Source organism: Porites lutea, chromosome 4, assembly GCF_958299795.1.
Source record: "Porites lutea chromosome 4, jaPorLute2.1, whole genome shotgun sequence".
NCBI lineage: Eukaryota > Metazoa > Cnidaria > Anthozoa > Scleractinia > Poritidae > Porites > Porites lutea.
Window position 1 is genome coordinate 1,868,407 of NC_133204.1, and position 26,594 is coordinate 1,895,000.

Here is a 26,594-nt window from a genome sequence, read left to right on the forward strand (position 1 = left end):
GGAGGTTCATTTGAAAGGTCACACCATAGGAATTGATCCACAGACTTACTGGCGGGTATAAATAAATAACTATTGGAGTAAAAAGGATTATCAATAGAAAAAATATCAGACTGGCCTCCTTAATCCCCCTTAGATAAGACACTTTAGTATTTTAGTGTGTCTTATAATTACACGTTTAATTTGTGTGCTCACACAAGTGTCAACTATCAAAAGATCTTGCTTCCACAATCGACCTTAGAGTAAGATCTAAACATTTGGTCACAAAAGTAATTGAAAATACGATTTGTTGACTCAGTTTAAAAAAGTTTACGCGGCTGTTCAAACTGTCTGTTCAAACTCAAAGATAATTTAAACTGCCAAGCAGGAAAAAGTCACGGTAAAGCACCTTGATTGGATATTCCAAGCTTAGTAATTATTATCCTAGTTGCTATTAAACCGCCCATATCAAATTAAGCTCTTTCTCATACCTGTTTTACCTCTCGCCTTAGCCTGCGTGGCAGGCGTTTGAAAGGGAAGGGAAAAGGGGTTTTGGGCGCGAGGGAAACGCGAGGGGCGCCGCCCCTCGCGTTTCTCTCGCACCTAAAACTTCCTTTCCCTTCCCTTTCAAACGCCTGCCACGTAGGCTACTCTCGCCTCGAAAACAATCGTATTCGAGCCATTTTCAAAAGTACGGATATTGTAAAAGTGACAACATTTTCAACGATGACTTTGTAAAAGGAGTTTAAGAATCATAAATCCTGTTAATGGATTGACCGACAAACCTAACATTCTTTTTTTCCATCATAGATACTGAACAAGTTCTCAGTTTTGGGTGCGTCGAGTGCAAATCGTGTTGCGACAAGCTGTTTCCCTCTGTTTACTTCTGGCTGGGATGGCGGTAGCTCAGGTAGATAATGTCCAGATTTTTTTGTTTTAATGGGGGTAGCTAGTTGGAAGTGGAGAATTGGAAGTGAAAGATGTCTACCAAGGCCAAGATTTTGTAAATTGAAACATTAGCCGTAATTCAAGTCCAGTGGGTTCTTATAAAACATTACGAAAGAAAGAAACTTGTTTCGTCTAATTTGTATGAAATAATTAGCCTGTGTAACAGGCGTTTTTTCCGAGCAAAAACAATTTGTTTTCCTCCCCTCCTTTCCCCCTTATCACACACCGCGCTGGTCTCCCGCACAGTTCTCCCACAAGTCTGCCCGATTAAATAAAGACTATGCATTATGCAGGCAATCAATTATATACTCCAAGAAATAAGAAACTGGGGGAACTGAAAAAAGAAGAAAGAAATCTGATAAATGGAACGTACACATTTGAAATGTCAGATGGAGTAAGGTTAACCAGTTATCGACTTTTGACACGAATCCGGCTGCAGCCAGATATGACCACATACACATTCTAAAGCTTTCGAAACTTCGCATAATGTATACACATACATACTGTTAGCCATTACGACACCAAAAGGAGGATCATGAGGTCGTCGCTATATTCAGATCTCTCCCTACAGATAACCTACCCCACACCACCGGGGTCTAAATCCCTTACTCTTTTCGAATAGTTGTGTAGGTTCTTTTACGTCCCACAAGAACTATACAAGTGAAAGCGCTGTGAGACGGGCGGGACCTATGGTTTTCCGTCCTTATCCGAGAAGACTAGAGAGTATAACCTTTTGCGCATGTCATTACAAAGGCGAAACTTTCTTCTCAGTTATTTAAAGACTCTGAGTGTTGGTCTGGCCGGGAAACGATTTGAACCCGCGACCTCTCGCTCAACATACCGGCGCTCTCCCAACTGAGCTAACAAGGCGGCAGTAAGGCAACTATGTTTCATCATTATTTTGTCTTCCTAGAATGCCTACGGAATGTTGAAAGGAACTTAAGCGAGGAGCAAGAAATACCCAGCAAACACAAGTAATAATTAACAACTCTTGAATGGTTATTAGTTTTTAAAGGGGCCTGAGATGTCAATAGGATATTGCCGTTTAAGGTCAATTTTGTGCTGACGTCATTACTTTTATAGCACCTTTACCTATACAAAAAATCCTGCGGTGTAGAATTATCAAGAATATACCCAAACTTCCATCAGGAAGCACTAACCATAATAATTTGTTGGTGATTTTTGCAGGAATAACATTAACACTTTAAAAAAAATGGCCCAACTATTACAAGTTTCAATCCATGTCCATCTTTGCCATCCGATCCTTGAATATAGTCTTTTAGCTTTTAAAAAAGATAGTAAATAACGTGGTTTTGCTCCTTTCAAGTTGCAAATCGTTGAATGGTCATAGTTTCAATCACTTATAAAATTCGTATTCGACTGTTCTCAGATGTTTTACGAAAAAGGTTTTGCATTTTTCTTTCTACCGCTAATATAATTGACAATTAACACCTGATACTTTTTCAATCATTCCAGATACTATAAACTTACCAAATATCACGCGCTAGTTAAGACTGAGGAAATTGTCATTCCAGTCCACCATGAAAATCCCCGCTTAACTGACACTAACTAGCTTAAATAACCCCTCGGAACTAACTACTTTCAATCGCTGAGTGGCGTCGTTAATGGCAGAATTTGTTTCTATTCTTCTTCTTTACCCCCAGTAATCACTGATTTTCAAATGGATGCAACAAACTACAAGTTCTCCCTAGTGGGCGGTCAGATGGCAGTGCAACAGGAGGGAGTCTACTATGTCTTTGCCCAAGTTTTTTTGAAAATGATCCAGACGCTTCTTCAATCTACCACAACAGAGTGGAGCTTACTGTCAATGGAGTTCGCGTGGCGCTGACGCAAACACCCATCGGCAACCAAGCAGATTATGGTACAGAATCCTCCGGCGCAGTGGTGAAGCTGAATGTAGCTGATCGCATCGGCTTGAAGACCGCGTACGAAAGTTTCATCTGGTTAACAGGCGATCTTACCTTCTTTGGCGCTTATAGAATCGATTTATCTGATGGATGCTAAGCCTAAAGTCACGCAATATTTATTACTCAATGAATGAAGCTATGTTGTTCTCATAAACAACTATTTTCCTTAGAAACCAAAATAGATTTGAAGCATTACTTGAGTAAATATAATCCATTGTGAGATGTTTAGAATAAAAAGGTCTTTTACTGGACGCAAGTCAACATGTATTATCGTTTTCTTTTCACGGCTATCTCCGTTTGAATGCTTAAAATTTCAAAAAAGAAAACAGCAAAAGCAAAATAAGTTCCGAAGAAAGAAGAGATATGCCGCAAGGTACAGTGTAATCCGTTGGCACATTTTGTAGATCCTGCTTCTTAGCTCAATTTCTCATTGATAACAAGGCCAAGATTTGGGCCAGCGCCATTTCAGCCAGGTATAAGCACTGTAAAGCAGCCTGTTGCACCCCATTTGGATGCACCCTACAGAATAAACTGCAGAATATCTTTATTTTATTTTATTTATTTATCTATTTATTTAGTCACTCACAAAACCTTACACAACATGAACAAAAGGTGTTAATTAAATTATAAAATTAATGTGACAAGGAAGCCTAACGAAGCTTGAAGCTTATATTAATAGGCTTCCTTCAACTACCTAGTGAACTAAGTTCATGGCTGAGTGCAGAGTGAGCAAGATCAGAAAATTAAACGACAGATCGGCTATCAGTTAGATAATTCTTTAAATTTTTTAAAAAAAAGATATAGAAGGAGAGCTAATTAGTGAAACAGGCAACGAATTCCAGATTTTAGGTCCTCGGTAAAGGATACTGAATTGCTTTATATTTGTTCTACAAAAATGAGGTCTATACTGAGAGGCTAGTCGAGTTTCGTTTTGATGCAGGGAAGTTAGTTAGAGAAATGTGGGATAACATAGGGTAGTGGGCAATTAGTTGGCGACAGAGTAGTATACGCGTTGAGCTACAATTAGCATTTCAAAGCGCCCAATTTGCTGCCCTTAAAGTAATGAAGGTGAATTTAACTGGGTGCGGTTTTCCACTAAATAAACATGCGCAGAAATGTTTCCACTTACGATTGGTCACTTTCTCCATTCACTGATTTGAACATGTCATTCGTGTAAGGACAAAAAGTGCTAGAAAATTGCCGTGACGAAAACTTGCTTGGTGAAGATAATAGAATACAATTTTTATGGACCATTTTAAGTGGTAGAAACAAATGTGGTGGCTTTTTTTTTTTTTGCTTGCAGACTGGTAAGCCAACCAGCGCCACTAGTTTGGTTTTTCCGGTCGTTTACCAGGTACAAAAAGCTTTCGGAAAATTCGGTTGGAAAGGAAACAGAACACGACTTTTTGGGTCGTCCCAGTGGAAAATCTCCTTGAGCAACTAAAAATCAGAAAAGGTAGTCCTGTTTTACAGGATGGAATGTTCCAGATGGAAATTCCTACCGCGTGTTCCTTTTCTTCAAAGCAAGAGAGCATAAAGCTCTATACTCTCTGGTTCAAAGCTATCTTTGATATCGGTAAATGGAAATGATTTATACACGATTCCATAATAAAATTTGCCAGTCCTGAATTTTGCTTACCACAGTTGCCCAAACTGTGAACGCACCGGCTTTCCCTCAAAAACTTGTAAAGAAGCTCCTTTTTTTGCCATTCGTCTTAAGCGGCAAGCTTGAGTCAGGTGATATCCGGTACGTCGTAAATTCCACGAAGTGGACGACTGTGAACGCAGCTGCTGCAATCTATTTTCTACTCATTCAAACAAGGCCGAGAATGCCATTCGTTATACCGGAGTTTCTAATCTCGAGGTTTTACTATACGAAGTCATTTATGAGCAGTTATTATTACCAAGAGAGTATGAATCCAGGAGTAGTTCCTATATAACAAAGTTTTAAGCTTTGGCTCTGCTACATACCCTGGCGGTGACGGTTTTTTCCTCCCACCCTTTCTTGTTTGTTTTATCGTTTAGTTTGAAAAAAGAAAAAATCTTATAATCTTAAAGTTTTAGGGGCAAAATCTTTTCCAACATTTTTTTAGTGCCTCTAGATAATTAAACTTTCTTTTTATTCACAAGGAGCTAAAAAACACAAAGGTACTCCGCCATTTTATTAGTTACTTATGCCAAAGTGAATTCATAGGAAATCTAACTTATCTAAATAGGCCTATGTTCATCTATATCTCCATTGTCTATCTATAGTATCTTAGCAACATCCAACTAGCTATAGTGGTCTATTATCAATGCTGCGTTGATTGGTTGAGCTACTACAAGGCTATATGTTATAGCCCACTATTAGCGAAGAGCGCCGGCTTTGAAAACTGGCGGCTGAATCGCGTTTTGCTAGCTAAAGTTGTTTTGTCGCGATATTTCTGACCAACTAGTTGGATTTTACTATAACAATGTGTTGTTCTTTGACGCTAAAACTGCTATTTAGCTAGAAGCAAGCCTTAACATTGATATCAACCGCGCGTACTTCTTCGTGGATGCAATAAAATAAGCTATTTTTGAATAAGAGCAAGACTGAATATATCATTTATGGCTCACACCAACGTTTAAAGCGGGAGGACAGTATAAGCTTATCCTGCAATGGAACTTCTTTGACGGAATCATCGCGAGTCTTTCAAATATCTTGGCGTCGCGAATGACGGAGGATCAGCACTTTAGTTTTACTGTAACAATCATATTGAGCACGTAGTCAACAAGGTTTCGAGAAAATTGGGTGTTCTTAGGCGTTTGAGAATATCTATTCCCAAGACTGCAGCTGAACGCCACAAGATGATAGTTTTACCCATTTTTGACTACTGGTGGCCTGGCACGGGTGTGGAAAAGTTAACTCTGATGCCAGTCTCGAGAGTGTACGGCATAGAGCTGCGAAGTTAATTTTTCCAAATTCCGGTCTCGATACTAAAGCACTTAATGCTACCTTGGGTCTGGTACCCTTAATTTATATGCGTAAACTTCACGCCGCCCTATTTAAATAATTATTTCAATTTAAACAGTTACGACTAGACGCTGTAATGACATTCATATCCAAAAAGTCAACCTAGAGGTCGCAAAGACATATTTTTATTTTACTGGTGCGATGAAATTTAACAGCCTTTGATCAAAGAAATCCTTCCTTGATTTCTGAAGGGAAACTAAATAACAGGACCCCCTTTGATAACAATGCTTATTACACACTGAGGGGTTATAAATATTATGTATTGTTAATATTCAATTATAACAAGTTTTTACGACTCCAATGTCTCGCAATTCCCAGAGGAAACTTTAGGAAGGAAACAAAACCAAATATATAGAAAAAAGACCAGAGAGCCTCAGAGTTTTAATTTATCAAACGTGGGCTAATTCCTACTGCTATATTTTTAAGTGACCAGTGTTTCCAAAAAAAGTCGAAGAGAAGACGACAGTTGATTATAAAAATTGATCAGATAAGGTCTCCGGTAAGACCCACACGGGCCAAAGGCCCTAACGACCGGAGCTTATCCCGGTTTCCTAGCATGAAGCATGTTTAGAAGTATTGTTATTTCCCCTGGACAGGGTGCCAGTCCATAGCAGGGTCACCCCTTAGCAGTATGTCGCTGGTACCCCGTTTTTCACTTGGGTGAAAAGAGACAAAGTTGAGTAAAGCTCCCTTTGTATAAGGAAACAACGCGACGGGCGAGGCTTGTACCCCGGAGGTCTCCGGTGCAGTACAGGTCTCCGGTAAGCTTCCCAAAACACTTTCTCCAAGATTCTTAGGAAAGCGGACGAATCGAGCCCGTAATAGATAAAAGTACGCAAACAGGCAACCAAAACAATAACACACAAACCCACTGAACAGTCGGAGTGAGTCAGTGGTATGTTTCTATCTGGAAAGGCAATTGACCTCCGATGTAGAACTTTATTTCCTTCTCAAAAGTTTGTCCCATGCTTTCTTCATTTTAGATCTATACGTACCGCGGCGACGGAAGCAGAAGGTTCCGTAAATTATAGGATCCAGAAAGCTTGCGAAGAGCACGGGGAAATTGGCAACTAAGCAATACAGGGCCTGATTTTCTAATACTTCATTTTTGCCGCTACCATAAGCTATCCACATGCATATGGCATTTAATGGTGCTGTGCAGACGGCAAACACAACGACCATGATTGCAAAGGCTTTGCACACGCGCTTATTTTGCAGACGACTCGCTTCACGTTGCAACGCGCAGCTTTTCATTTGTGATGCTTTGAAAATGTTGTATCTTGATTTTTTCAAAGCCAATCCAGCCTGGACATAACAAGCTGTAATAATAGTCATTGGTATGACAAAGTGCAGGAATATTTTGCTCGTGTAAAGGATGAGTCGAAGACTGGGAATTGGCGCTGACTTCTCATTTCCACAGGAACGAGGACCAAGCGCCGCATTCCAGACAATGGGTGCTGTAAAAACCGCTGAAAGCAACCAGCACAGGCACAACATACTTACGATTGCTGTTGTAGTGAAGCGAGGGTGGAGGGGTGTCACCACTGAGCGCCTTCTTTCCAAAGCGATAATAACCTGGGAAAACACTCGTATGTATGGATAAAACATGACCATTGGAAGCATTATCCGGCATGTAATAAAGGACGTGTGCGTGATGTCAACTGCTGAGTACAAAACTGCTGGTGTCAACGTCATTAAAATCAAAATATCCACCACCACCAAATGAAGCATCAGTAGTTGGTTTGTTGTCAATTTGCGTCTTGGTTTCGTTTTTCTGATTCTATGGAATACAAGGGCATTTTCGATGATTCCAACGATAAAAAACACGCAATACAGTGTTTCCAAGGCTATGGAGAACTTTCTGGTTGTGCCGCTTGAATTACTGGATAGCAGAGCATCGGACATGTCTCAGGGTCTTACTCCTCAATAAGTAAATATCGTCTGCCTTGATTTAATGGAAAAAAAAATCCTATATTAGCGATGTATTTGCTCGACCTTCTGCAATCAAGAATTGTTAAAGGACGGCAAGGAGAGACCAAACTGTTCTTGTGTTCCGGGCAACCGATCATAGGGGTTCTATTAATTTTTTCTTGACTCGTTTATACAGGTGTTCATTATCTGTTTTATCAACCAATAAGTTGAAAGATCAAAAATGTCCAATCAGCATCCCAGTTTCTTTTCCCCGAGTCGTCAATGGAAGATTACTTTTCATTAATCGTTTTTCGGGTAGGTTTACGTTGAGCGTTCAATTCCCTAAACCAACCAAAAGCCGCGCTCGTTTCAGTGCGGAGGACAGCCTCTGTTTGATAAATCCACCAAATATTCTAATATTCTTTTTCGTTTGAAATGTTAATGTTTTTTTTCTTGTGAAATCATTTCAAGCTCGATCAAATGAAAATCATTAAAAGTGAAAATGAAAATCATTAAAAGTGTTGCACTCATTAGCGAGTTTAATTTCAACGTTTTCGCCCCACAAACAATAACAACAGATTTGAGAATTTTCTATATTTCTAATGTGTGTTTTATGATTGAACGATTTTATTCCCAAGTATTAATAACTTTTATCATTTTATTTTATTTGTAATTTTTGCACAATTTTTAGCTTTGAATTAATATCGTGTATAAATAAAGGTTGTATGTATGTATGTATTGAATCATGTCATTTTTGATATGAACTTTATTATATTCAACTGTTAATTGTGATTCTTTTGTACTACACTCAGTTCCTTTATTACTCACAGGGCATAGATTGATATTCATTCAATTCCACAACATTTGTTTATTTTGAAAATTTTGTTTACATATAGTTAAAGTTAAATAAAAGACTAAATTTTAATTAAAGTTCTTTCAAGTGCGATAATAAAAACATAAAATACGAAAGAAATTTCCTTTTTGAAATACCACTATGTAGTTGAAGTTTAAAATTGAAAAAAAAAATGCTTTGGAGTTACTAGCTCGGCAAACTGAATCTATTTCTCCAAGATCAGGAAAAGCTTTGTGCCGGAAAAAAAATACAAGGTAATTCACTGTAAAAAAGGAACTGATGAACATCGTAGGCTGCAGACACAGAAAAAAAATCCATGAAGAACTGCCAAAAAAAAAAACCGTTCGATCAAACCTTCCCCGACACACCTGTTCTCAGTAGCAAAGGAAAGCTATTTCTTTACCATTTTAGGTCATTGGAATGCTCAGTTCTCTTCTTTTTTCACTTCAAAACCGAAATTTGTTAGCTGTTTTCAAGATAATTTGTCTTACCTCCAAAAAGGACTTTGCAACATAGCATCAAGAAGATTGTTTCTCGCTTTTATCGGGTGATCCACTAAATACAACTGTCTTGGCATGGTGCAGTTCATTAAAAGACTGTCATACGTTATTTAACTTATATGTACTTCAGGATGGTGTCAAGTGACACTCTGCCAAGCCAATAGGGATTGTGGATGAAGTGTACTTTGTTATGAACAACTTGCAAGCAATTCCGACCAAATTTTAATCAACAAATACCACCTGGACAGATGAGTCTGCAAAAACTAAAAAAACATCACTAGTATATTCAATCACATTTCAATCACATTTCAATCAGAACGTAGATAATCATGTAGCCGCCGGATAATATAGGCAATAGATAGAATTTTAGTCAGTTTTACGGCATACGGCAAACGTGAATGTGACCAAGTTTTCCCCTAATTAATTGTTGTTTGCTGTTTATTACTTCCACGTAAAAATAAGTAGGTTCATACCAGTGTTATCAATAAAAATTGTTCTGGGCGGTTTTTATCTGCTAATTTTTTATTCTGAGAAATTCTTGTTCAAGTTTACTTGTAATCTTGACAGTTGGCTGTATATCATAAGTTTTATCACGAACAACTCAGTCACGGCCCTCGACAGCGGGTAAATAAAATTGAAAAATCAAGCTCTTTAGTTACTTTACTTTACTGGTTAACTCACTTGTGCAATGCTTTGGAGCTTTTTACTTATTCCACAAAGGACCACACTGCATCAACCCACAGTTAATTTTGAAGTAAAAAGTATGTTGTTCCAACTGTGTTACAGATCGAACACGGACTGCATCTTTCCCTTGCGCGGCGGCTGTAATTGTGCGAGATCTGAGGTCGCGAATTATGAACGGACTTTTATAAGCCAATTAATGTGGCTGTGGAAGAAAATGGCTTTTGATAACATACAATCTCAACGGCAAATATTTCAAGTGGACATATCAAACAAAACAAACGAGATGTTCAACAGGAATGAATTGAAATCGAATTAAAAGCGAAATTAACTGTTGTGTACCTATTATACTGAGGGTTTCATTCACACAATACAACAATCTACTGAGCCTGGTATTTTTCTCATGCTACTAAGAAACTAAGTAACATGTAAACAAGGAAAATAACAGGCAGTCATAAAATTAAAAAAGGAGCGAGCCGATGGGGCTAGCGACTTCAAAAGATTAAAATCCTTGAATGAAAGAAAGGTTCTCAAAGGTTTCACAGCGGAAGTTATATGTTTCGGCATGTCACGTCCTCCTGTATATATTTTTTTGCGGTTATTTGAGGTCTACAAGTAATATATGCTGCGGCCATGAAAGCTTGCAGCATCTTGAGAAATAGTGTGATTGCCAAACAGTGTTTAATTTCTTCCTAAATTTGATAATTCTGCACTCAAAGGGTTTTTGTAGCTTTCATGTCTTGTGCCAAATTAATAATAACTTATATAGCACCATCAAAATGAAGAAAAATCCGGACAACATAATCCGATACCTTTCTTCACTTTGACGTTTTGTTTCTTTAAATGAAATCTTTCAAAATCATGAGAAAACATCTTGATTTTCGCTGTCCCAGGTTGCGGTAGATAAGACAGTGATAAGACACAGGAGACACGACAATTTCTACTTGCAAAGGCCGCGGAAGGCGCAAAATTGCCCCCCGATTTGCCGGTTCCATACAGAGCTTACCGTAAGCGCTCCAATTCCCTTTTAAAAAGTCTGGCTTTCCAACAAAGAGTTTCACTTTTTAATTCTTTGAAAAGCTTCTTTTAAATAAGGGCGATAGAATACAACATTACCCGCAAAATTTAAACATCCGAACAGTGCTACAACAGCAAACACGACCTCTTGCGTTGCAAAAAAACATAGCAAGCTTTCCTCGGTTGTAAGGGAAGGAACGGAGGCAGGAGCTACGGTGATGGAACAAGGAGTAAACTTGTTGGCCAATTTCCCTCTTTCGTCGCCATTTTTTTCTCACTACAGAAATATGCGGACGTCCTCGAAAACAATTAAAGCCTGTTCTAACAATAATTCTTTATCGGAAAGGGTTGACTCAAGGGTACAGCACGTATGGAGGCTGCAAGTAATTGGCTCCTGCCTGTTCCAAGTGTTCATATAGTGGAGAGCGGTGCGAAGTGCGCAATGGCATTACTCGCCACTTTTTTTGATGTTGCAGTTGTCCGCGTAAGGGTCTGGAAGCCAATCAATCCCATCATTCCTGAAGCGACTGACCAAGATGGCGGTAAGTGTGATCCTGTCAACTATAACTTTTAACTTTTTCTGGCTTTGAATCGATTCAATTTGAGTGACTGTTTTTTTAGACTGATCGGAAGAAAAAAGAGAGCATCTTTGAATTATCCAAATTTCTCGATAAGAGAGTCCGAGTGAAGTTTCAAGGTGGCAGAGAAGGTAAGTGTAGGCATTTCTTTATGAAAGCAAATGTTCAGGAAGAAAAAATGCGCCCAGTTTCAATTCGACGCGTTTGTGACACGCCTCTGTACTCTGTAAAACCAGAAGTTCCAAAATTATCAGAAAAGTACTTCTTTATGGTCAATCTTTGTTAATATTTCAACTTTCCTGGGAGAAAACACTCTCTCTTCACTGCCAGCAAGCAAGACTTGCAGGAAATAAATATCTAAGCTAGCCATGTATAATGAGGGATACTCCGGATTTCAAGTGACGGGGGTGATCAAATTGGGGCAAAAATCAAAACCCCAAAAAATCCCTAGACCAAAAATTAACCTCCAAAAAAAAATCCCATGGCGAAGCTCCAAGCCTTAAACATTTCCAGAAAACTTAAATGATATATCACGTTGTGCTTCATTTGGTTGTAGTTATTTGCAGAACTACGATGGTCACTACCAGGAATCTTCAGATTGTTTTGAATACCCCCAAAAATTCCTACTTAAATCAAGCTACCCAAAAAACTACTTGCCGAATTTTCCTACCCAAAAAAATCCCGGAAACGAAAATGTCAGACCCCGAAAAATCCTTCGATCATCCCCGTCACTTAAAATCTGGAGTACCCTCCCTGGGGTTTTACCCCATCTAACAGTTTACCAGTCAAAGAGCCCAATTTTCACTTAGTAAATGGAACGTTTCATTTGTTATTTGTACCCACCTCCCCTTGCATGGAGCACATGATTCCACCAGGCCCTTTTCTGTTTGCCCCCTATGGATGGTAAGATTCTGACAGGCTAATTCTGCCTGAAATTTGGATTGCAACACCGTCATATTTAGGGATTGTGACAGCTACCATACAGGGAAGAATTGAATTCTGACTCCTCTTTTAAATCAAATTATAATGATTCTCAACACTGGTGTTCAATAGTGATTCTGTAGCCCTTATACATGTGTATTGGTATTTCCAATCAACACCAACGCATGTTGAATACCATTATAATATGTTAGTGGTTGAAATGTCATACCAGCAAAGTGACCCTGTCTCAATGACACCATGATCTTTCATTGTTAAGTTTTCTAATTTAGTTGCAACTTGATTTTCAGCCACAGGGGTATTGAAAGGTTATGATGCATTACTAAATGTAGTACTAGACAACACAACAGAATATTTGAGAGGTGGGTGATGTCTACTTTTTTGTGCCCACATTTATGGTACCTCAAGTCCTGAGATATTAGTATAACTTCTAAAAATCATTAAAATGTGCATGTTACAATGGCCAAAAGAACACAGGCACCTTTCCTGCCAGGGGCATAGCCAGCCCATAGACCTGTAGGCCCAGGTCTACAAATTTTTTGTTTGATCACTCTACTGCTTTAATTATGCATTGTTGGGATGAAAGCCTAAGAGCTCAAAGTGTTGATGAGGTCAGTGCGTACTAGTCATGCGTGCAATTTTCAGGATAGCTAAGCCCCTGCCTGCTGGGGCAGCTTATAGACTTTGACAAATACGTTGATTGCATTTCTAAAGCTGCTGACTTCTTGTTAGTAATAAAAACAATGAGAAGAGAACCTTCAGTGTGATAATATTTTTTATTACTAATTCATATCTGTGAAACTGTCGATTTTCTTACAATCAGTGACTTGTTACTATCAAACTGCTCTTGGGGAAACACCCTTTCCAACCACTACAAGGAATATTTCAGGCTACCTCTCTCTTCTCTTGGGGTTATATTCCAGTAATCATAAAAGGTAAAATGTCATACATATTATCCTGAGTTACTGTTGTGGAGGAAACTAAAGCCCGTAATGTGATCCTTAATACTACCCAGTTTAGTACTAGCCACAAGTTTATGACAAGATTGGCCTTTTTTTTGTAATTTTATTTGTCTCTTTACCCATAGATCCTGATGACCCATTCAAACTAACTGATGAAACTAGGCAGCTTGGCTTGGCTGTCTGCCGTGGAACTGCTGTAGTGTTAATTTGTCCTGTAGATGGAATGGAACCTATTGCAAACCCATTCTTACAACAAGAATGATGTGGCAACTTGTTCTGCAACTCCTACTTTTGTGTACTATCATACATGAACTGTTCTTCTCTGGTGGACTCTCATAGTCTTGTAAATTAACAGAACTGTGAACACCTAAAATATTTCAGGAATGTTTATTGTGTGAGGACCAATTACAGAAAAGATCAAAACACCCGAGCCAACCACAAAACCACAGACTAGTTGCTGCAGTTTAGTTGTCCTATGCCTGATTGGCATTTGCAACACAATAACATTCCAGCAATATTTTTGGTGTACATGGTTTTGTTAGTTTTGCAGTATACACATGCATGTTTAGTAACCTTTGCAAAGAATTTTGGATATCTCAAAAATTTTTTGGTCAGTCTCTTTTTTAAGATATGTTAGGAAAGGGGTGGGGGAGGGGCATTGTTTTTGATAAGCCAGCAGTAAAAGAAATAAACATGTAGAACTTGACCAGTTAGTACTGTTTGTCATATCTTGCATTGTTTTCAAAGTCTTTAAACTAATTGTTGATTTGCATAATATATGCAGTTGTGGTTACTGTATTTCTTTAATCCCCACATCACCCCAACTCCCATCCTATAATTTAATCCTCAACTATAAAACATGGAATGTGACTAGCTTGAATTGGCAAGAAACTAAGCTTAACTTTCCGTGAGGTACCCTGGGCGCCAGAGGCTTTTCATGCGCCGTTTCTGCTTTCGGTCAAGTCTTAAAAAGTGACCAGTGTGAAAAGCCTCTGGACCAGCGGCCTGCGGCCGACAAAGCTCCTCGTCGCACACTTTCCCACACTAAATATGACGGTGTTTTTAAACTAGCCTGAATTTTATCCGATTACTCCAAGTCGTTATTACTCCCTCAGTAACGTTGTTACTGAGGGAGTTTATAACGTCGTTACTGTCTGAAGTAATCGGATGAAATTGAGGCTATTTTTCCACAGGGAATGTACAATTTTGTAGTCAGACGTTGGTATTTTATTTATCATGTGTGAACAGATTTTAAGCAGCATGACAGTCAAATAATAAGATAGTACTTTTCATTTTACTTAATATTAAAGTACAGCGTTCGTACAGATGTTTGGATTCAAAATTCAGACTCAAGGATCAATTGAGACCTTGAAAAATGCAGGAACAAAGCTTTTTTTTCATGGATGCACTGCAAACGTACGGTAACCACAGTGCAATGCGGACATGAGAGAGTTCTGAAACTTGTCATTCTGTGATTATAATAAATGCCTTTGCTACAGACGAGATTGAAAGGGATTTGACTATAGGAAAAATATTCTCTTGTAAGCACTTGTTGTAGCTTTGAAAAAGAAAGACTCCAGACTTTTACCATTTTTTCAGACCTTACCTCTATTTTCCACTTGCTTTGCAAATTTCAAGACTTTTTCAAGAATTCAAGACTCTGTACAAACCCTAAAAGTAGAACAACTAGAATAACCCAAAACTTTTGTACAAATATTCATCACTCAAGATTTTCTCCCACCCACCCCTTCAATTCTTTCTTTCCTCAAATGAAAAATTAATAAATGATTCCCCTCACTATTTTACCCCACGCTCCTTGCAAATAATAGGAATTAATTATCCCCCAAAATCAGCACACGTGACCTAGTTTTTGAAGAGACTATGTTGTACAAGATAAGGATCATATTTCGCATTTCTTTAGAAAACGATGTGAAATAATCAATAATCCACCGCTTGCTGAATCAATTATTGATTCCAACAAAGTTGGTACTACTGGACATACTGATATCTAAATGTTATACATGAATTTACAGAAACTGTTGGATCAATTTTATAAAAATGTTTAAAGGCAAGAGATCTTTGACAGGGTCTTCCCCTATCATGATCTCACTCCAAAACTATAAATTAATAATTGCATCACTTCTCTCTCTAGCTACAGCTGTAACTCAAACCTATATTAATGTACCTCGTTACCGTAACAAATAAGTTACCTATGTAACCTTTATAACAAATTAATGTAGTAAGCACAAAAATAATTAAAACTACATTTAAATTTATAATTTACATGAATTAGTTCCTTCATCTGTAGCAAACATTTTTAACTAATCCTCAATTCTCAGTCTTTATAAGTCTCCGAGTTTCCGGTGGATCCCGTGGTGTTCTTGGACCTTCCCTACTCAGGATTTCATCCTCACTTTCATTACCACTGGTTAGTAGAGGTTCATCAGGACCCTAGAAGAAGAACATCAACAGTATAATTATTCGATTAAAAAACAACATATAATGCAGCAACCTAAGTCCAGGTCTTAACAAAACATTCCAGTTTGTTAATCACACATTTTGATAAATACACAGTCTTATTATTTACGAAAGCTTCTGCCAAAAAAAATTACCGGTAACCTCAATCACAGGGTTCTCTTGTTTGCCAAAAATATGGTGGTTGCATGGGAGAAACAAATTCCAATTTTTAATGAAATTAATAAATAAAAATAAACTTGCTTTAACTAGGTGTTCCTTAAAAGACGACAATGGGTGAACATATGTAACTCGATGAGCAGATTAACTCCCTTGGCTTGTTTCTTGCATGATGGTAGCCAGGGGTGACATGAACAAATAAAAATATTACAGGGGGAAAAATTCCTGTTACACGTAGACATGTAATGAACAACAATTTAATTTTAGCTATTTCTATCTTTTTTTTATTATCATCATTATTATTATCAATGATGTCATTACCATTATTTTAAAAAGAGAGAAACAGGAAAAAAAGAAGAGAAAAAGAAAAGGCAGAAAAGAAAGCCAAAGAATAGAGTGGAAAGCGAAATGAAAACCTTCCGAAGGCTATAACAATCCTGGAAAGTAGGAAAATTAATGATGACTGATATTTTGAATGAATGAATTATTCCAATAACATGATATTCATTAATCCATCAGTGTAGACCAATAACCAAATTTCCATGTTCCAAATTGAAACCTTTACTAGCAAATGCATCAGAAAAAACTGCCCACCTCCCGATAGTTTGCCAAAAAGATTTTTCACTTAGTTGGGTTCATCAGCCAGTATGTGGAATCTGACACTTTACTTACTTATTGTAAAGTTATGAATATATGAAAAACATATTATGAACTGCGGGGTAAAGAATTATGTGAAAGTAGATCATCACACAAATAGACGCAACTTTTGCAGTTGCAAAAAGAAAGCCTGAAAAAAATTCAGGCTTGTACAGGATTCAAACCCTTGACCTCTGTGATACTGGTGCAGCCCTCTTACCACTTGACCTGGCAGTTGGCTTGTTAGCTCAAGTGGTAAGAGCACTGCACCGGTATTGCAGAGGTCAAGAGTTTGCATCCTGTACAATTTTTTTCAGGCTTTCTTGTCGCAACTGCAAAAGTTGCCTCTATTAAACTGTGATGATCTACTTTCACGGAATTAGTTACTGTACATATTAGGTAATACACTGTTAAAGGAGCTGTGTCACCAAATTTATCACATTCAAACAATGGCAACTGCCACAAAACTGAGTGAAAGACAAAAAATAACCGCTCAAAAAACAAAAGAAGGTATAATTCAGACAACAAAATAAAAGGAGGCACAGATGGACAAACGTATTTTTCAAAGCCCATTTCTGTTGTTTGTAACATCTAACAATAATTATAATGCTTGGATGACATGCAGTGGAATTTCTCCTTTGGGACACCTGTATTCAAAAAACACGTCCATTCATGATCAGGGGACACAAAATTTGGTTCCAGAAAAATGTTCACATAATCTCTGTATCGGTTACCTCTATTGCAGGGACAAATTATTCAAGGGAAAGGGACAATATTTCTAGGGTCCCGAAACCAAGGTTTAACCTCTCTTTAAGGGTGGAACACCATAGTGAGATTAAACAAGAGCAAGGAGGTTAATACCATTCTTCCAGTCCACAGCCTCTTCAGATCACCACGCAACCAGCCAATCACATAGCCAGTTATCAGCGTACATGGCACCAAGTACAGTAAGGCAGGCTGTCCTTGTTGCATCACAAATAACATTACAAATGTTATCAGCAAGCCAATGCCATAAGCTGCAATAAATCAAACAAAATCAGTTCAGTCCTAAATGTTATATTAGTAGGTACAATTATTATACAGACTTTTCCACAGGTCGGTGTGGTTTAACATCACAAACAGCAGAACATTCATTGACAAGGGAGTCAACAAGTTTGAACCTATTGTGAAAGAATGCGCCATATTTACCTACATGTAATTATTTTCTCCTGGTGTTCAAATTGTGTTAAAATAACAAGTTAAGTGTCCACTTAAGGCTTCATGTAGTCTTTTTTGTCAGCAAAATGGCTGACAATAACTAGCAGACTTTATCAGCTGAAAGTTGACAAAGATCATGCAGATCATAACAATAACAAACTAATGGTAAATAAAAATGCAATGTACAGGATTGGTAATGGTCATCATGTACTTGTTGTTTAATAATGCGTTATCAGATTGCTAGGAACTATACAACATGTAATTATTGTTACTTACATGTACATATAGTCTTTACTTTCATAAGAGTTTAACTTTATACACATAGTTCTAGTCTCACCTATGGTAGTTGCAAGGTAATATATTTTTCGCGGTGTGTTTGACATAATGTCAAATGAGTGACAAAATCCAATATACAATGCTGTGAACAACAAAAATAATAATTTATTAAGCTTGATACATGTACTTTCTGCAAGTACAGAGAGACACTTCAGCAACTGTCCTACCCACTTTATAAGAAAATATAATGGTTAATTGACACAATCTTTCCTACACTTGTGACATTCACCATGCAAACAAAATTTTGGTGGACTTAGCTGGGTTCAACTTTTTTTCCAATACTTATCCTTTATTGGTACTTAATTTCGTGGGTCTTTAATTTTGCATTTTTTGCCATTGTAAAAATTCACGAAATTAAAGTCGACCTGCAAAAACAATCCTTGCAAATTTTAAGCATGCAATATTCAATACTCATAGAGAAAATTCAAATAACAATATATATTAACACATAATAGCAATGATACATATTGACAAACACAGGTTGCTAACTGGTTTCACCGGTATGCTCCATTTTGTTTGTATCATCCGCTGTGGAATGACTTTAGTTTGCAAAGATTTCACAGATTGATTGTTCCAGTTTATCTAACTTTTTTTTAAAGGTTAAACTTAAAAAAACAAAGGAAAATGAAGTTGAGAAAGCTCAAATTGTAAAATTTAATGCCCTTTTTTATATTTACTTGTTAAAACTGTGAAAATAACCCCCCCCCCCCCCCCAAATTACTGGCTCCCCAAATTCGCGAAATTATAAAGTACTAATAATAAGGTTCTAGTTATTTATTTATCCGGTAAATAATGCTATCAACCTTTTCAGCTGCCGGGGCCAGGAATACACTTGGTGCCAGGACAATCATACTCAACCTATAGCTAGCTAGCGCTTATGAAAAATTTAACCAGAATGCCAATAAATAAAATTAGCTATGTTGCACTTACCAGGTACTAGAATATCTCCAAACCCCAGTAAGGAATATGGTCTAAGACAAACAGACAATGTTGACTTTTTCAGTCTTGGAACCTTGAGAACCATAGGTAGCTGTTCTTTACTTCCACCTCCTTCACAATCACAAACAAAACAAACAGTCATTAATGAACCAAGTTCTCAGTCAGATACGTCAGTGTACATGAATAATAATACTGAAATTACATATTAATGTATCTCAAGGACACTACCACTAAATGCACAAATCAAACTAGCTAGAGAAATTTTAAGTACTTAATTGACCAAATGCTTTAAAGCTGAAACTTTCACCATGATTGAGGAATTCATTATTTTAAGGATCCACATAGTTTACTTTCCTATATTATAACAACTAGCAGGGAAGAAGGTTAGAAATGGCTGGATGTGAAATAGTTCCAAGGGAGAAATCTTAATGTTGCTGTTGTCATAGTTGTCACCATTGTCGCTGTTGTCACTGTCGTCGCCTTTGTCAACGTTGTCGCTGTTGTCACCAGTGTCACTGTTGTCACCGTTGTCGCTGTTGTCACTGTTGTCAGCGTTGTTGCTGTTGTCACCAGTGTCGCTGTTGTCACCGTTGTCGCTGTTGTCACTGTTGTCATCGTTGTCGCTGTCGTCAATGTTGTCACTGTTGTCACCATTGTCACTGTTGTTTCTGTCGTTTCTGTTTTCTGTCGTCTATAAAACATTTTCTCTCCTTCGATGTGAGAGTTTAGTCTAACCCTAAGCCTCTAACCCTAACTAAACCAAGTTTGGACCCCGCTCCCTCCCTCCCCCCCAATAAAATATCCCTGGTTTTGCCCCTAGCTTGCACTATCTTCTGAAGGCAAAGCCTGTATAAAGTTATATGATTCATACATGTACCTGTCGCAACTTCCACCATCACACTTTTGCCAGCAGAGAACAGTGGAGTGATGAACACAAAAAAGATGTCATAAATAAGAAGCAACACCAGCAGTATGGTACAAACTTTAAGATTTGGCAATCTGATGTTCCTGATCAGACTAATACAGAATGCAATCCCCAGGATATCTTGAAGCACCCAGGCATAACTAAGGGAAAAAAGATAAAAACAATTTTCAAAGTAAACTACTGACCAAGAATTCAGGCATTGAATAGCACTTAAATACACTTTACACATGTCATTAAAAAAAGCTTGCCACTCTTCTGTCAAATACTTTTTAAATACTATACCTGGAAAATGCAAAACAAAACAAAAACAAACAAAAAACAAGAATAAATCCTCTGTGTCTCCTCAAAAAAAAAGAAAGAAAGAAATCTTGAGCCCATTCTTCTTGGGGGAGACAAGTGCCTTATCTTGCCAACACGTTTAATACAACATGACCTAAATTGTCAGTGGAAATATGTTGATTACCTTTTATTTCGCTCAATACCCCACCAGATGGCAATGGCCATACAGAATAAAATGAGAATTAATATTCTGATCTGTGGCTGACTCTTGCAAATTTTGCTTGCTGGTACTTTACAGCTTCCTAGAAAAAGGAAACAAATATAAGATCTGATAACAAATAATTACCTGTAATACTCTTTACAGTCACCTATTTTAAAAAATGTAGTCTAAACCAAGTGCTAATTATCTCTATGGGTAGTCATCTTGGTTTCAAATGTACCGAGTCTAACCTCGTGATGAGTATCAAATAATATTATACCTTCAGGAGGTGGAGAACAGTTCAGGAGGAGGCATTTTTATTTTTGCTATGACAGTAATTACCCAACCCAAGCAAATAAGCCACATCAGAGTTGTCCCTGGCATAAGTTTCACATTGTATAAACAAGGGTAGGTGCAAAGGATATGAAAATAAATATTTTTTTTGACAATTCTTAAGCTAATAAATCTCATTTTTACAAGAAAGGATTGGCACTTAGCCTCAATTTGAAACTGTTTTTTTTTTCTTTAAAACTATAAAAATTTTATCGTGCCAATCCTTTCTTGTAAAAATGAGATTTATTAGCTTAAGAATTGTCAAAAAAAATATTTATTTTCATATCCTTTAATGGTCTATTAAGGGACCCGTTGGGGAAGGGACTTTTTGCAGGCAATTTTAACCAATAGACCTATTCGGCTAACTCAATGTTGTACCCAATTCAAATCTCCTGGGGTTAAGATTTTTTGTGTATTGTATTTGCATTATAATGTGGCATTCACATTAAATGATATGGAAATTCCTGAAAGAAAACCTTTTATTCCCAAAGGGTTTGAATTGGGTACAACATTGAGTTAGCTGAATAGGTCTATGTACAGTGTACATAAAGTATAACATCATAATAATTATTCAACAGTGGCTACTAATTCAGTCTTGTCCAGTGGATAAATTTATACCAATAACTATTAAAGTTGTTATATTTAATCTATTACGTGTACTTACCAAGAGGAAGCCAAAGGATGATAGGTGTCAGACATTCATACAGTCCATGGCATGAAGCTAAGCAAAACAACACTATGACAACATAAACCAAGTAGTTATAGAAAAAATACAACAGTAGTAGAGTGCCGCAGATGAGAACCACAAATATCACGACCATCAGTGGTGTCACTTCAATGGAACCATCTTCAGACTCCTGGCCATTGTTTTCATTCATGACGGCATTTCCTTGTGGAATACTAGTCCTGCAAAGCAATAAATCTATCGTAAAAGCTTGGTAAATGCTAAATGACCTCACTGACAGGCTACATGCACCAAGCAAGTGAATCCAATTAATGCAAACCATGGGAATGCCCTTCTGAGAGGGCTCAAAAGTTGCCCCAGTCAGTGTATGAAGAGGTGATCACTGACCGGCACTGCCTTGAGTTTAACTTTGTGTGTAGACTTTACAGAATTTTTAGCCACCAGCTTTTTCGGGAAAAGGGCAAAAGGTGAGACAGTGAAGAAAGCCTGAAATTGCCTTCAGCACTCAGTTTTTAGCTACCTACATACTTTTAGATCTTAGCTGTCCACTTAAAACTTAATGAGAACCCTGAGAAGTAGTGACCACTGGGTTAAAAAATAAAGGCAGCATTTAAAACAGGCCAGGGGGATCTCAAACCAAAACACCCTCTGTGGGGGGAGAAGGAATATTTTGTGCAGCAAAACACTGCACGGAAGTTGAGCAAAAAGGATAAAATTTAACTTTACCTTGCCTGACAAAAAATTCTCAAAATCAATATACAAATTATACAATCTATACATCAAACGGATACAACAAGTTACTTGATACAGAATTAAATCTGTGGCATTTTACCAGGGTGTAATCCAAAATAACAGACTGAAATGAACTGTAACTTACAGCAATTTACTGTTAGTAATTCCTGCCCAGTAGGCTCCAAAAGCCACAGTGCCCACAGCCAGAATCCACAAAATCGCTAAATTACCATCAATGTTAGCAGTTGGTGGAGCATACAGCTGTACTAATCTTGATGCACCAAAATCCTGCACAACAAGATCCAAGTAAAATTTTGGGGTCACGATCGTTATTAATGACAACCCTGTCAAAGTAATCCTTTTTAACAGTTGTAGACTGGACACTATACATGTACATATGGGGAGTCATCTCCAGGACTTACAAGAGATATGACTCTAGACTGTACTATGTGGTTGAACATAGGACGCAGCTGACAAAGTTTCTCTATTATTATAGTTGCACTGCATATCAACCATCACTAATCAATGACTTTTCAATGATCATTGCAGCTACAGCTGTACAACAGTTGTAAAAATACTTGAGACACTGTACCTTATTTTGGCTTATGATCTTGTGCTTGTCAGCCCCAACTTCCCAATATCAGAGAAAGTTAGCAATACAAGACCATGCTCAAAACTTGGAGGAACAACTTTGATTGGAGGTGAGTATTATATCTCACAGATATGTGACTAGCAGCAATTTGAAGTAAGAAAGGTCGGTTTTTCATCAGAGTGTCTCCACATTTTTGCAACTAGGGGTAGCTGCATTTCCATAGAGACAAAACTGTAAAACATTATGGTTTTGCTCCAAAGCAATATTTCTTTTGAATACAATGCACATACATGTATATAAAATAAATTTTAAAAATTACACTGTAAAATACTGATACAACGTATAATTAATTTTATTATAAATCATGGTGTACAAACTGTGCATTTTCAATATTTAATTAATGAAACGATCTTTGTAAAATAGAAAAAATGCATGAAAAGAAACCTGCAGGTATAGTCTAAAGAAAGTTTAAATCCCAATGATGTCCACGGTCCAGTTCCTCAAAGAATCATTAGCCCTACAATTTATTTTAACGCACTGTAAAATCATAACCCATTTTAAAATACTGGGTTAATGTACATGTAACTCCTGGTGTCTGAGTAAATGGCAGGTAATCTCTGATCACCATGATTCACATCTAAAAAGACCAGGGCCCAGTTCCTGAACGGCCGATCAGCGTTAATCCAGGATTAAAATTTTGTTCCATTTTTGTATTTTACATTCCTATGCATTGTTTAGGGTAACATTTTGTGTTATCATTACTGTATACTTGTAGTAAAGACTAAAACAGTATCTTGTAACCTCGAGTTGCATGTTCTTAGACAAGAAAACTGTGCTTGAAATTTGGCTTAATCCTGGGTTAAACTTAACCATCTTTTGAGGAACCAGGCCCAGACCACTTTGTTTAAAATGAGGCTTAATCTTCAGTTTAAGGTAACCATCATTTTTTTGAGGAACCCAGGCCTGATTTCTAAATGACTGTATTTAGGACTACATGACTGCAAGGATCATTTTGGGAATCCTTATTCTCTTCATCATCCGAGATGAATAGCAAGAGTGTTTTTAAAGTAATGTTTGATAGATAATTATATGACTTTATGTATACTGTCACTTGATTAGAAAGTGGAGCCCTTCAAAAGATACATGCATGGAGCTCACCTTACGAATAAGTTCAGTCCAGTCATTTTTACTAATAACAGCCATTGGAATGGTTAGTACTTCTGATGAATTCCAATCAGGGGTAAACTAAGAAATAAAACAAAAAGTTCAGGATTTGAAGTCACAAATTTGTTAAAAAAATAATATTATCTTGAACAAAATTAATGGTTTTTAAAACAGTGTATATACAGGTCTGTAAAAACAAATTTCAAGTGAAGTTAAACCTTTCATAGCTACATTGTGTATGTCAGTAAAACTGCACTCCTTACAGTACAATGCAAGCAGTTACCAAAATAAAGAAGCTCCAAGAAACCCGTCAATAATAATGAACATGGCACGCATAACTGTAAACAGGGTTAGTACAGATTTTTGGATCCAAAATACACTTTACAATAAATTATTTCTCCAGATTCAAGTTACCACATAGGTACTCAATAGAGACTTGAAAAAATGTAGAACCAAGCTTTTTTCATGAGGCACTGAAAAGGTACAGTAACCACGGTCCAATGCGGTCATAAGAGAGTTCTGAAACTTCTCATTCTGTGATTGAAAGTCTTGGCTATGGGCGAGAGTGAATTGAATTTGACCACAGGAAAATTCACTTACTAAGCACTTGTTGTACATGAAGCTTTAAAAAGTTCTAGGATTTTTACCATTTTATTTTTTCCAGACTTTTTCAGAATTCAAGACTCTATATGAACCTTGTGCAAATTAGCTTCTACAAGGCAGCATTCACTGAGGGTCATTAAAAAGCTACAGTTGTACTACTAATTAAAAACAATGTTCTGTTTGGGTTTTACTCCTTCAGAAGTAAATTTTATAAACAGCTTGATTGTCAGAAAATATGTATTCTTGTCATTTCATAAGCATTGATTGAGCTCCTGAAAGATTTAGCACCTATGTCCTCCCCCGGGTGTTCATTAGGCATCAGAGACCTGAGAATTCTCCTTTAACTACGTACAATTCTCTGGCAAATGTTCAGTAGCCTATGATTATTTTTTTACCCAGACATGGAGCCTCTTTCAAAATATTCTCCTGTTTACAACATTACACCTTTCTGTTACTACTAGAATTCTTAGTGAAAACCATGCCTCAGGCCCAAACACCTGATCAGAAAAACTTTTATATCCTCAACTCGTCAGACATTCACTACATTCATGAACAATATGTTTTGCATTGTACAGATCTCTTCATCTGCATTAATATAGACTACTGAGTGCTTACCAAAGTATCATTACTTATAATGATGACTTCTTTTGCCCCATGGCCTTGTGCTCTTCTTCCCTTAGTAAACAGTGTACATCCTCCTCTGTGTATAGCAACAGCTGCATCTTTCATGTACTCTGATGGACTTGATTCATTTTTACAAAGTGGTGATTTTGCCTCCACCAAAGGATACTTAGGCTACACGAATACACAATAAAACTAGAAATTCATTTTTATCACAAAACATTGTAAAGCTGTAAAGAGCCAGAGGTAAGAATAAAGAGAAACAAGCCAAAAGGAAAGAAATGAAAAAAAAAAGACAGAAAAAACAGTATGCAAAGATAAAAAAGGTTTGCTGAGAGTCAAACATGGACTATCTGCACAGGACGTTGACTCATAGACCACTGTGCCACGCTACCAATCACTAATTCGTGGAAGGAAATTATTGTTAGTATTTAAAGCATTCGGCCAGTAGATGCTGTTTGAAACTGGTGAAGCTGTATTTTACCATTGCCTTACCAAATGATAGTTAGGCTACAGTGAAATAAAATGATAAAAAACTTCTCACAATCAATTTAATTCTATTTTTGTTGAATGATATATATGAATACTAGACTTAATAATTTTATTGTCGCACAGAACTTTCAGTCATAGCTAATGTTGTAATCATAGGCAGGAAATGTTTCCAAAATATTGAATTGCTGTCTGTGTCTTTTTTTTTCTCTTTCCCAAAAAATTTTTATCAAAGGCCAGCAAACAGGCACAATAATATGTTTACTACTCATTACTAAGGTGATAATAATGTTTGGAACTGGAAGAGCAAGTATGTTAATAAAAATTTGCCTACTTCACGTTCAACTTATTTGGTGTTTATCTTTCAATAATTATTGTCACATTGAGGGTTTTATTCATTGAATGGCTGAATTACTTTCTATAGCAAAAACAAAAAAAAAAACTTCTACAATTTACATACTTAAGGTTTCAGATTACTAGCCATGTATGAATGATTTCTGCAGTTAGTGCAGTGATCATTCTATTTGCTGAACGGCTGCCGCCAAAACATGGGTTGGGTTATCCATCAAATATATCTTTATCAAGTGCAAAAATGCAAAAATAATATTCGTTCCCAGTTATCAATCACTGATAGAACTATTCAACTTCTAACAACTGGTGGCAGGTATTTTCAACAGCCAAGAAATTCTGCCTTGTACTTAACTTAGAAGTCTTCAACTTGTTCTTATCAGGTTGAAGCAATAACAGAGGTTTTTCTACTAGACTGGCTGACAGGAATTTAACTGTAGCATAAGAGTAATTTGGCCTTGTTGAAATTTTCAATATGAAAAATTGAAATGATCCATAACCCAAGAATCATGATACCAATTTGCCTTCTCTAGGCGCATTAAAGTGTTGATGTACTCATGTGTTTTGGAATACACTGATACATATACATGTCAA

The 26,594-nt window shown here is 37.1% G+C and overlaps 3 protein-coding genes across 3 annotated transcripts in view; 1 reads left to right on the forward strand and 2 right to left on the reverse strand.

Annotated features, from left to right (window-relative positions):
• Nucleotides 1–6,786: 6,786 nt before the first annotated feature.
• LOC140933155 (neuromedin-U receptor 2-like) lies at nucleotides 6,787–9,186 on the reverse strand. The gene is made up of 2 exons (XM_073382671.1): nucleotides 9,103–9,186; nucleotides 6,787–7,792 (listed from the first exon to the last, which is right to left on the reverse strand). Exon 2 carries the CDS (start codon nucleotides 7,750–7,752, stop codon nucleotides 6,787–6,789), a length of 966 nt encoding a protein of 321 aa, XP_073238772.1. The 5' UTR covers nucleotides 7,753–7,792; nucleotides 9,103–9,186.
• A 2,107-nt stretch (nucleotides 9,187–11,293) lies between these two features.
• LOC140935200 (U6 snRNA-associated Sm-like protein LSm7) lies at nucleotides 11,294–14,848 on the forward strand. The gene is made up of 4 exons (XM_073384738.1): nucleotides 11,294–11,351; nucleotides 11,431–11,518; nucleotides 12,617–12,688; nucleotides 13,414–14,848. The coding sequence occupies exons 1-4, from the start codon at nucleotides 11,346–11,348 to the stop codon at nucleotides 13,548–13,550; spliced, it is 303 nt and encodes a 100-aa protein (XP_073240839.1). The 5' UTR covers nucleotides 11,294–11,345; the 3' UTR covers nucleotides 13,551–14,848.
• Nucleotides 14,849–15,005: 157 nt separating this feature from the next.
• LOC140935196 (signal peptide peptidase-like 2B) overlaps nucleotides 15,006–26,594 on the reverse strand; it is a 12,152-nt gene continuing 563 nt past the window's right edge. The window contains exons 3-12 of the mRNA XM_073384733.1: nucleotides 25,158–25,337; nucleotides 23,934–24,020; nucleotides 22,329–22,471; nucleotides 21,431–21,672; nucleotides 20,419–20,536; nucleotides 19,908–20,095; nucleotides 19,022–19,141; nucleotides 18,093–18,173; nucleotides 17,420–17,574; nucleotides 15,006–15,739 (exon numbers count right to left, since the gene is read on the reverse strand). Coding sequence (XP_073240834.1) covers nucleotides 15,617–15,739; nucleotides 17,420–17,574; nucleotides 18,093–18,173; nucleotides 19,022–19,141; nucleotides 19,908–20,095; nucleotides 20,419–20,536; nucleotides 21,431–21,672; nucleotides 22,329–22,471; nucleotides 23,934–24,020; nucleotides 25,158–25,337 — 1,437 coding nt within the window. The 3' untranslated portion in view covers nucleotides 15,006–15,616. The remainder of the gene's footprint in view (nucleotides 15,740–17,419; nucleotides 17,575–18,092; nucleotides 18,174–19,021; nucleotides 19,142–19,907; nucleotides 20,096–20,418; nucleotides 20,537–21,430; nucleotides 21,673–22,328; nucleotides 22,472–23,933; nucleotides 24,021–25,157; nucleotides 25,338–26,594) is intronic.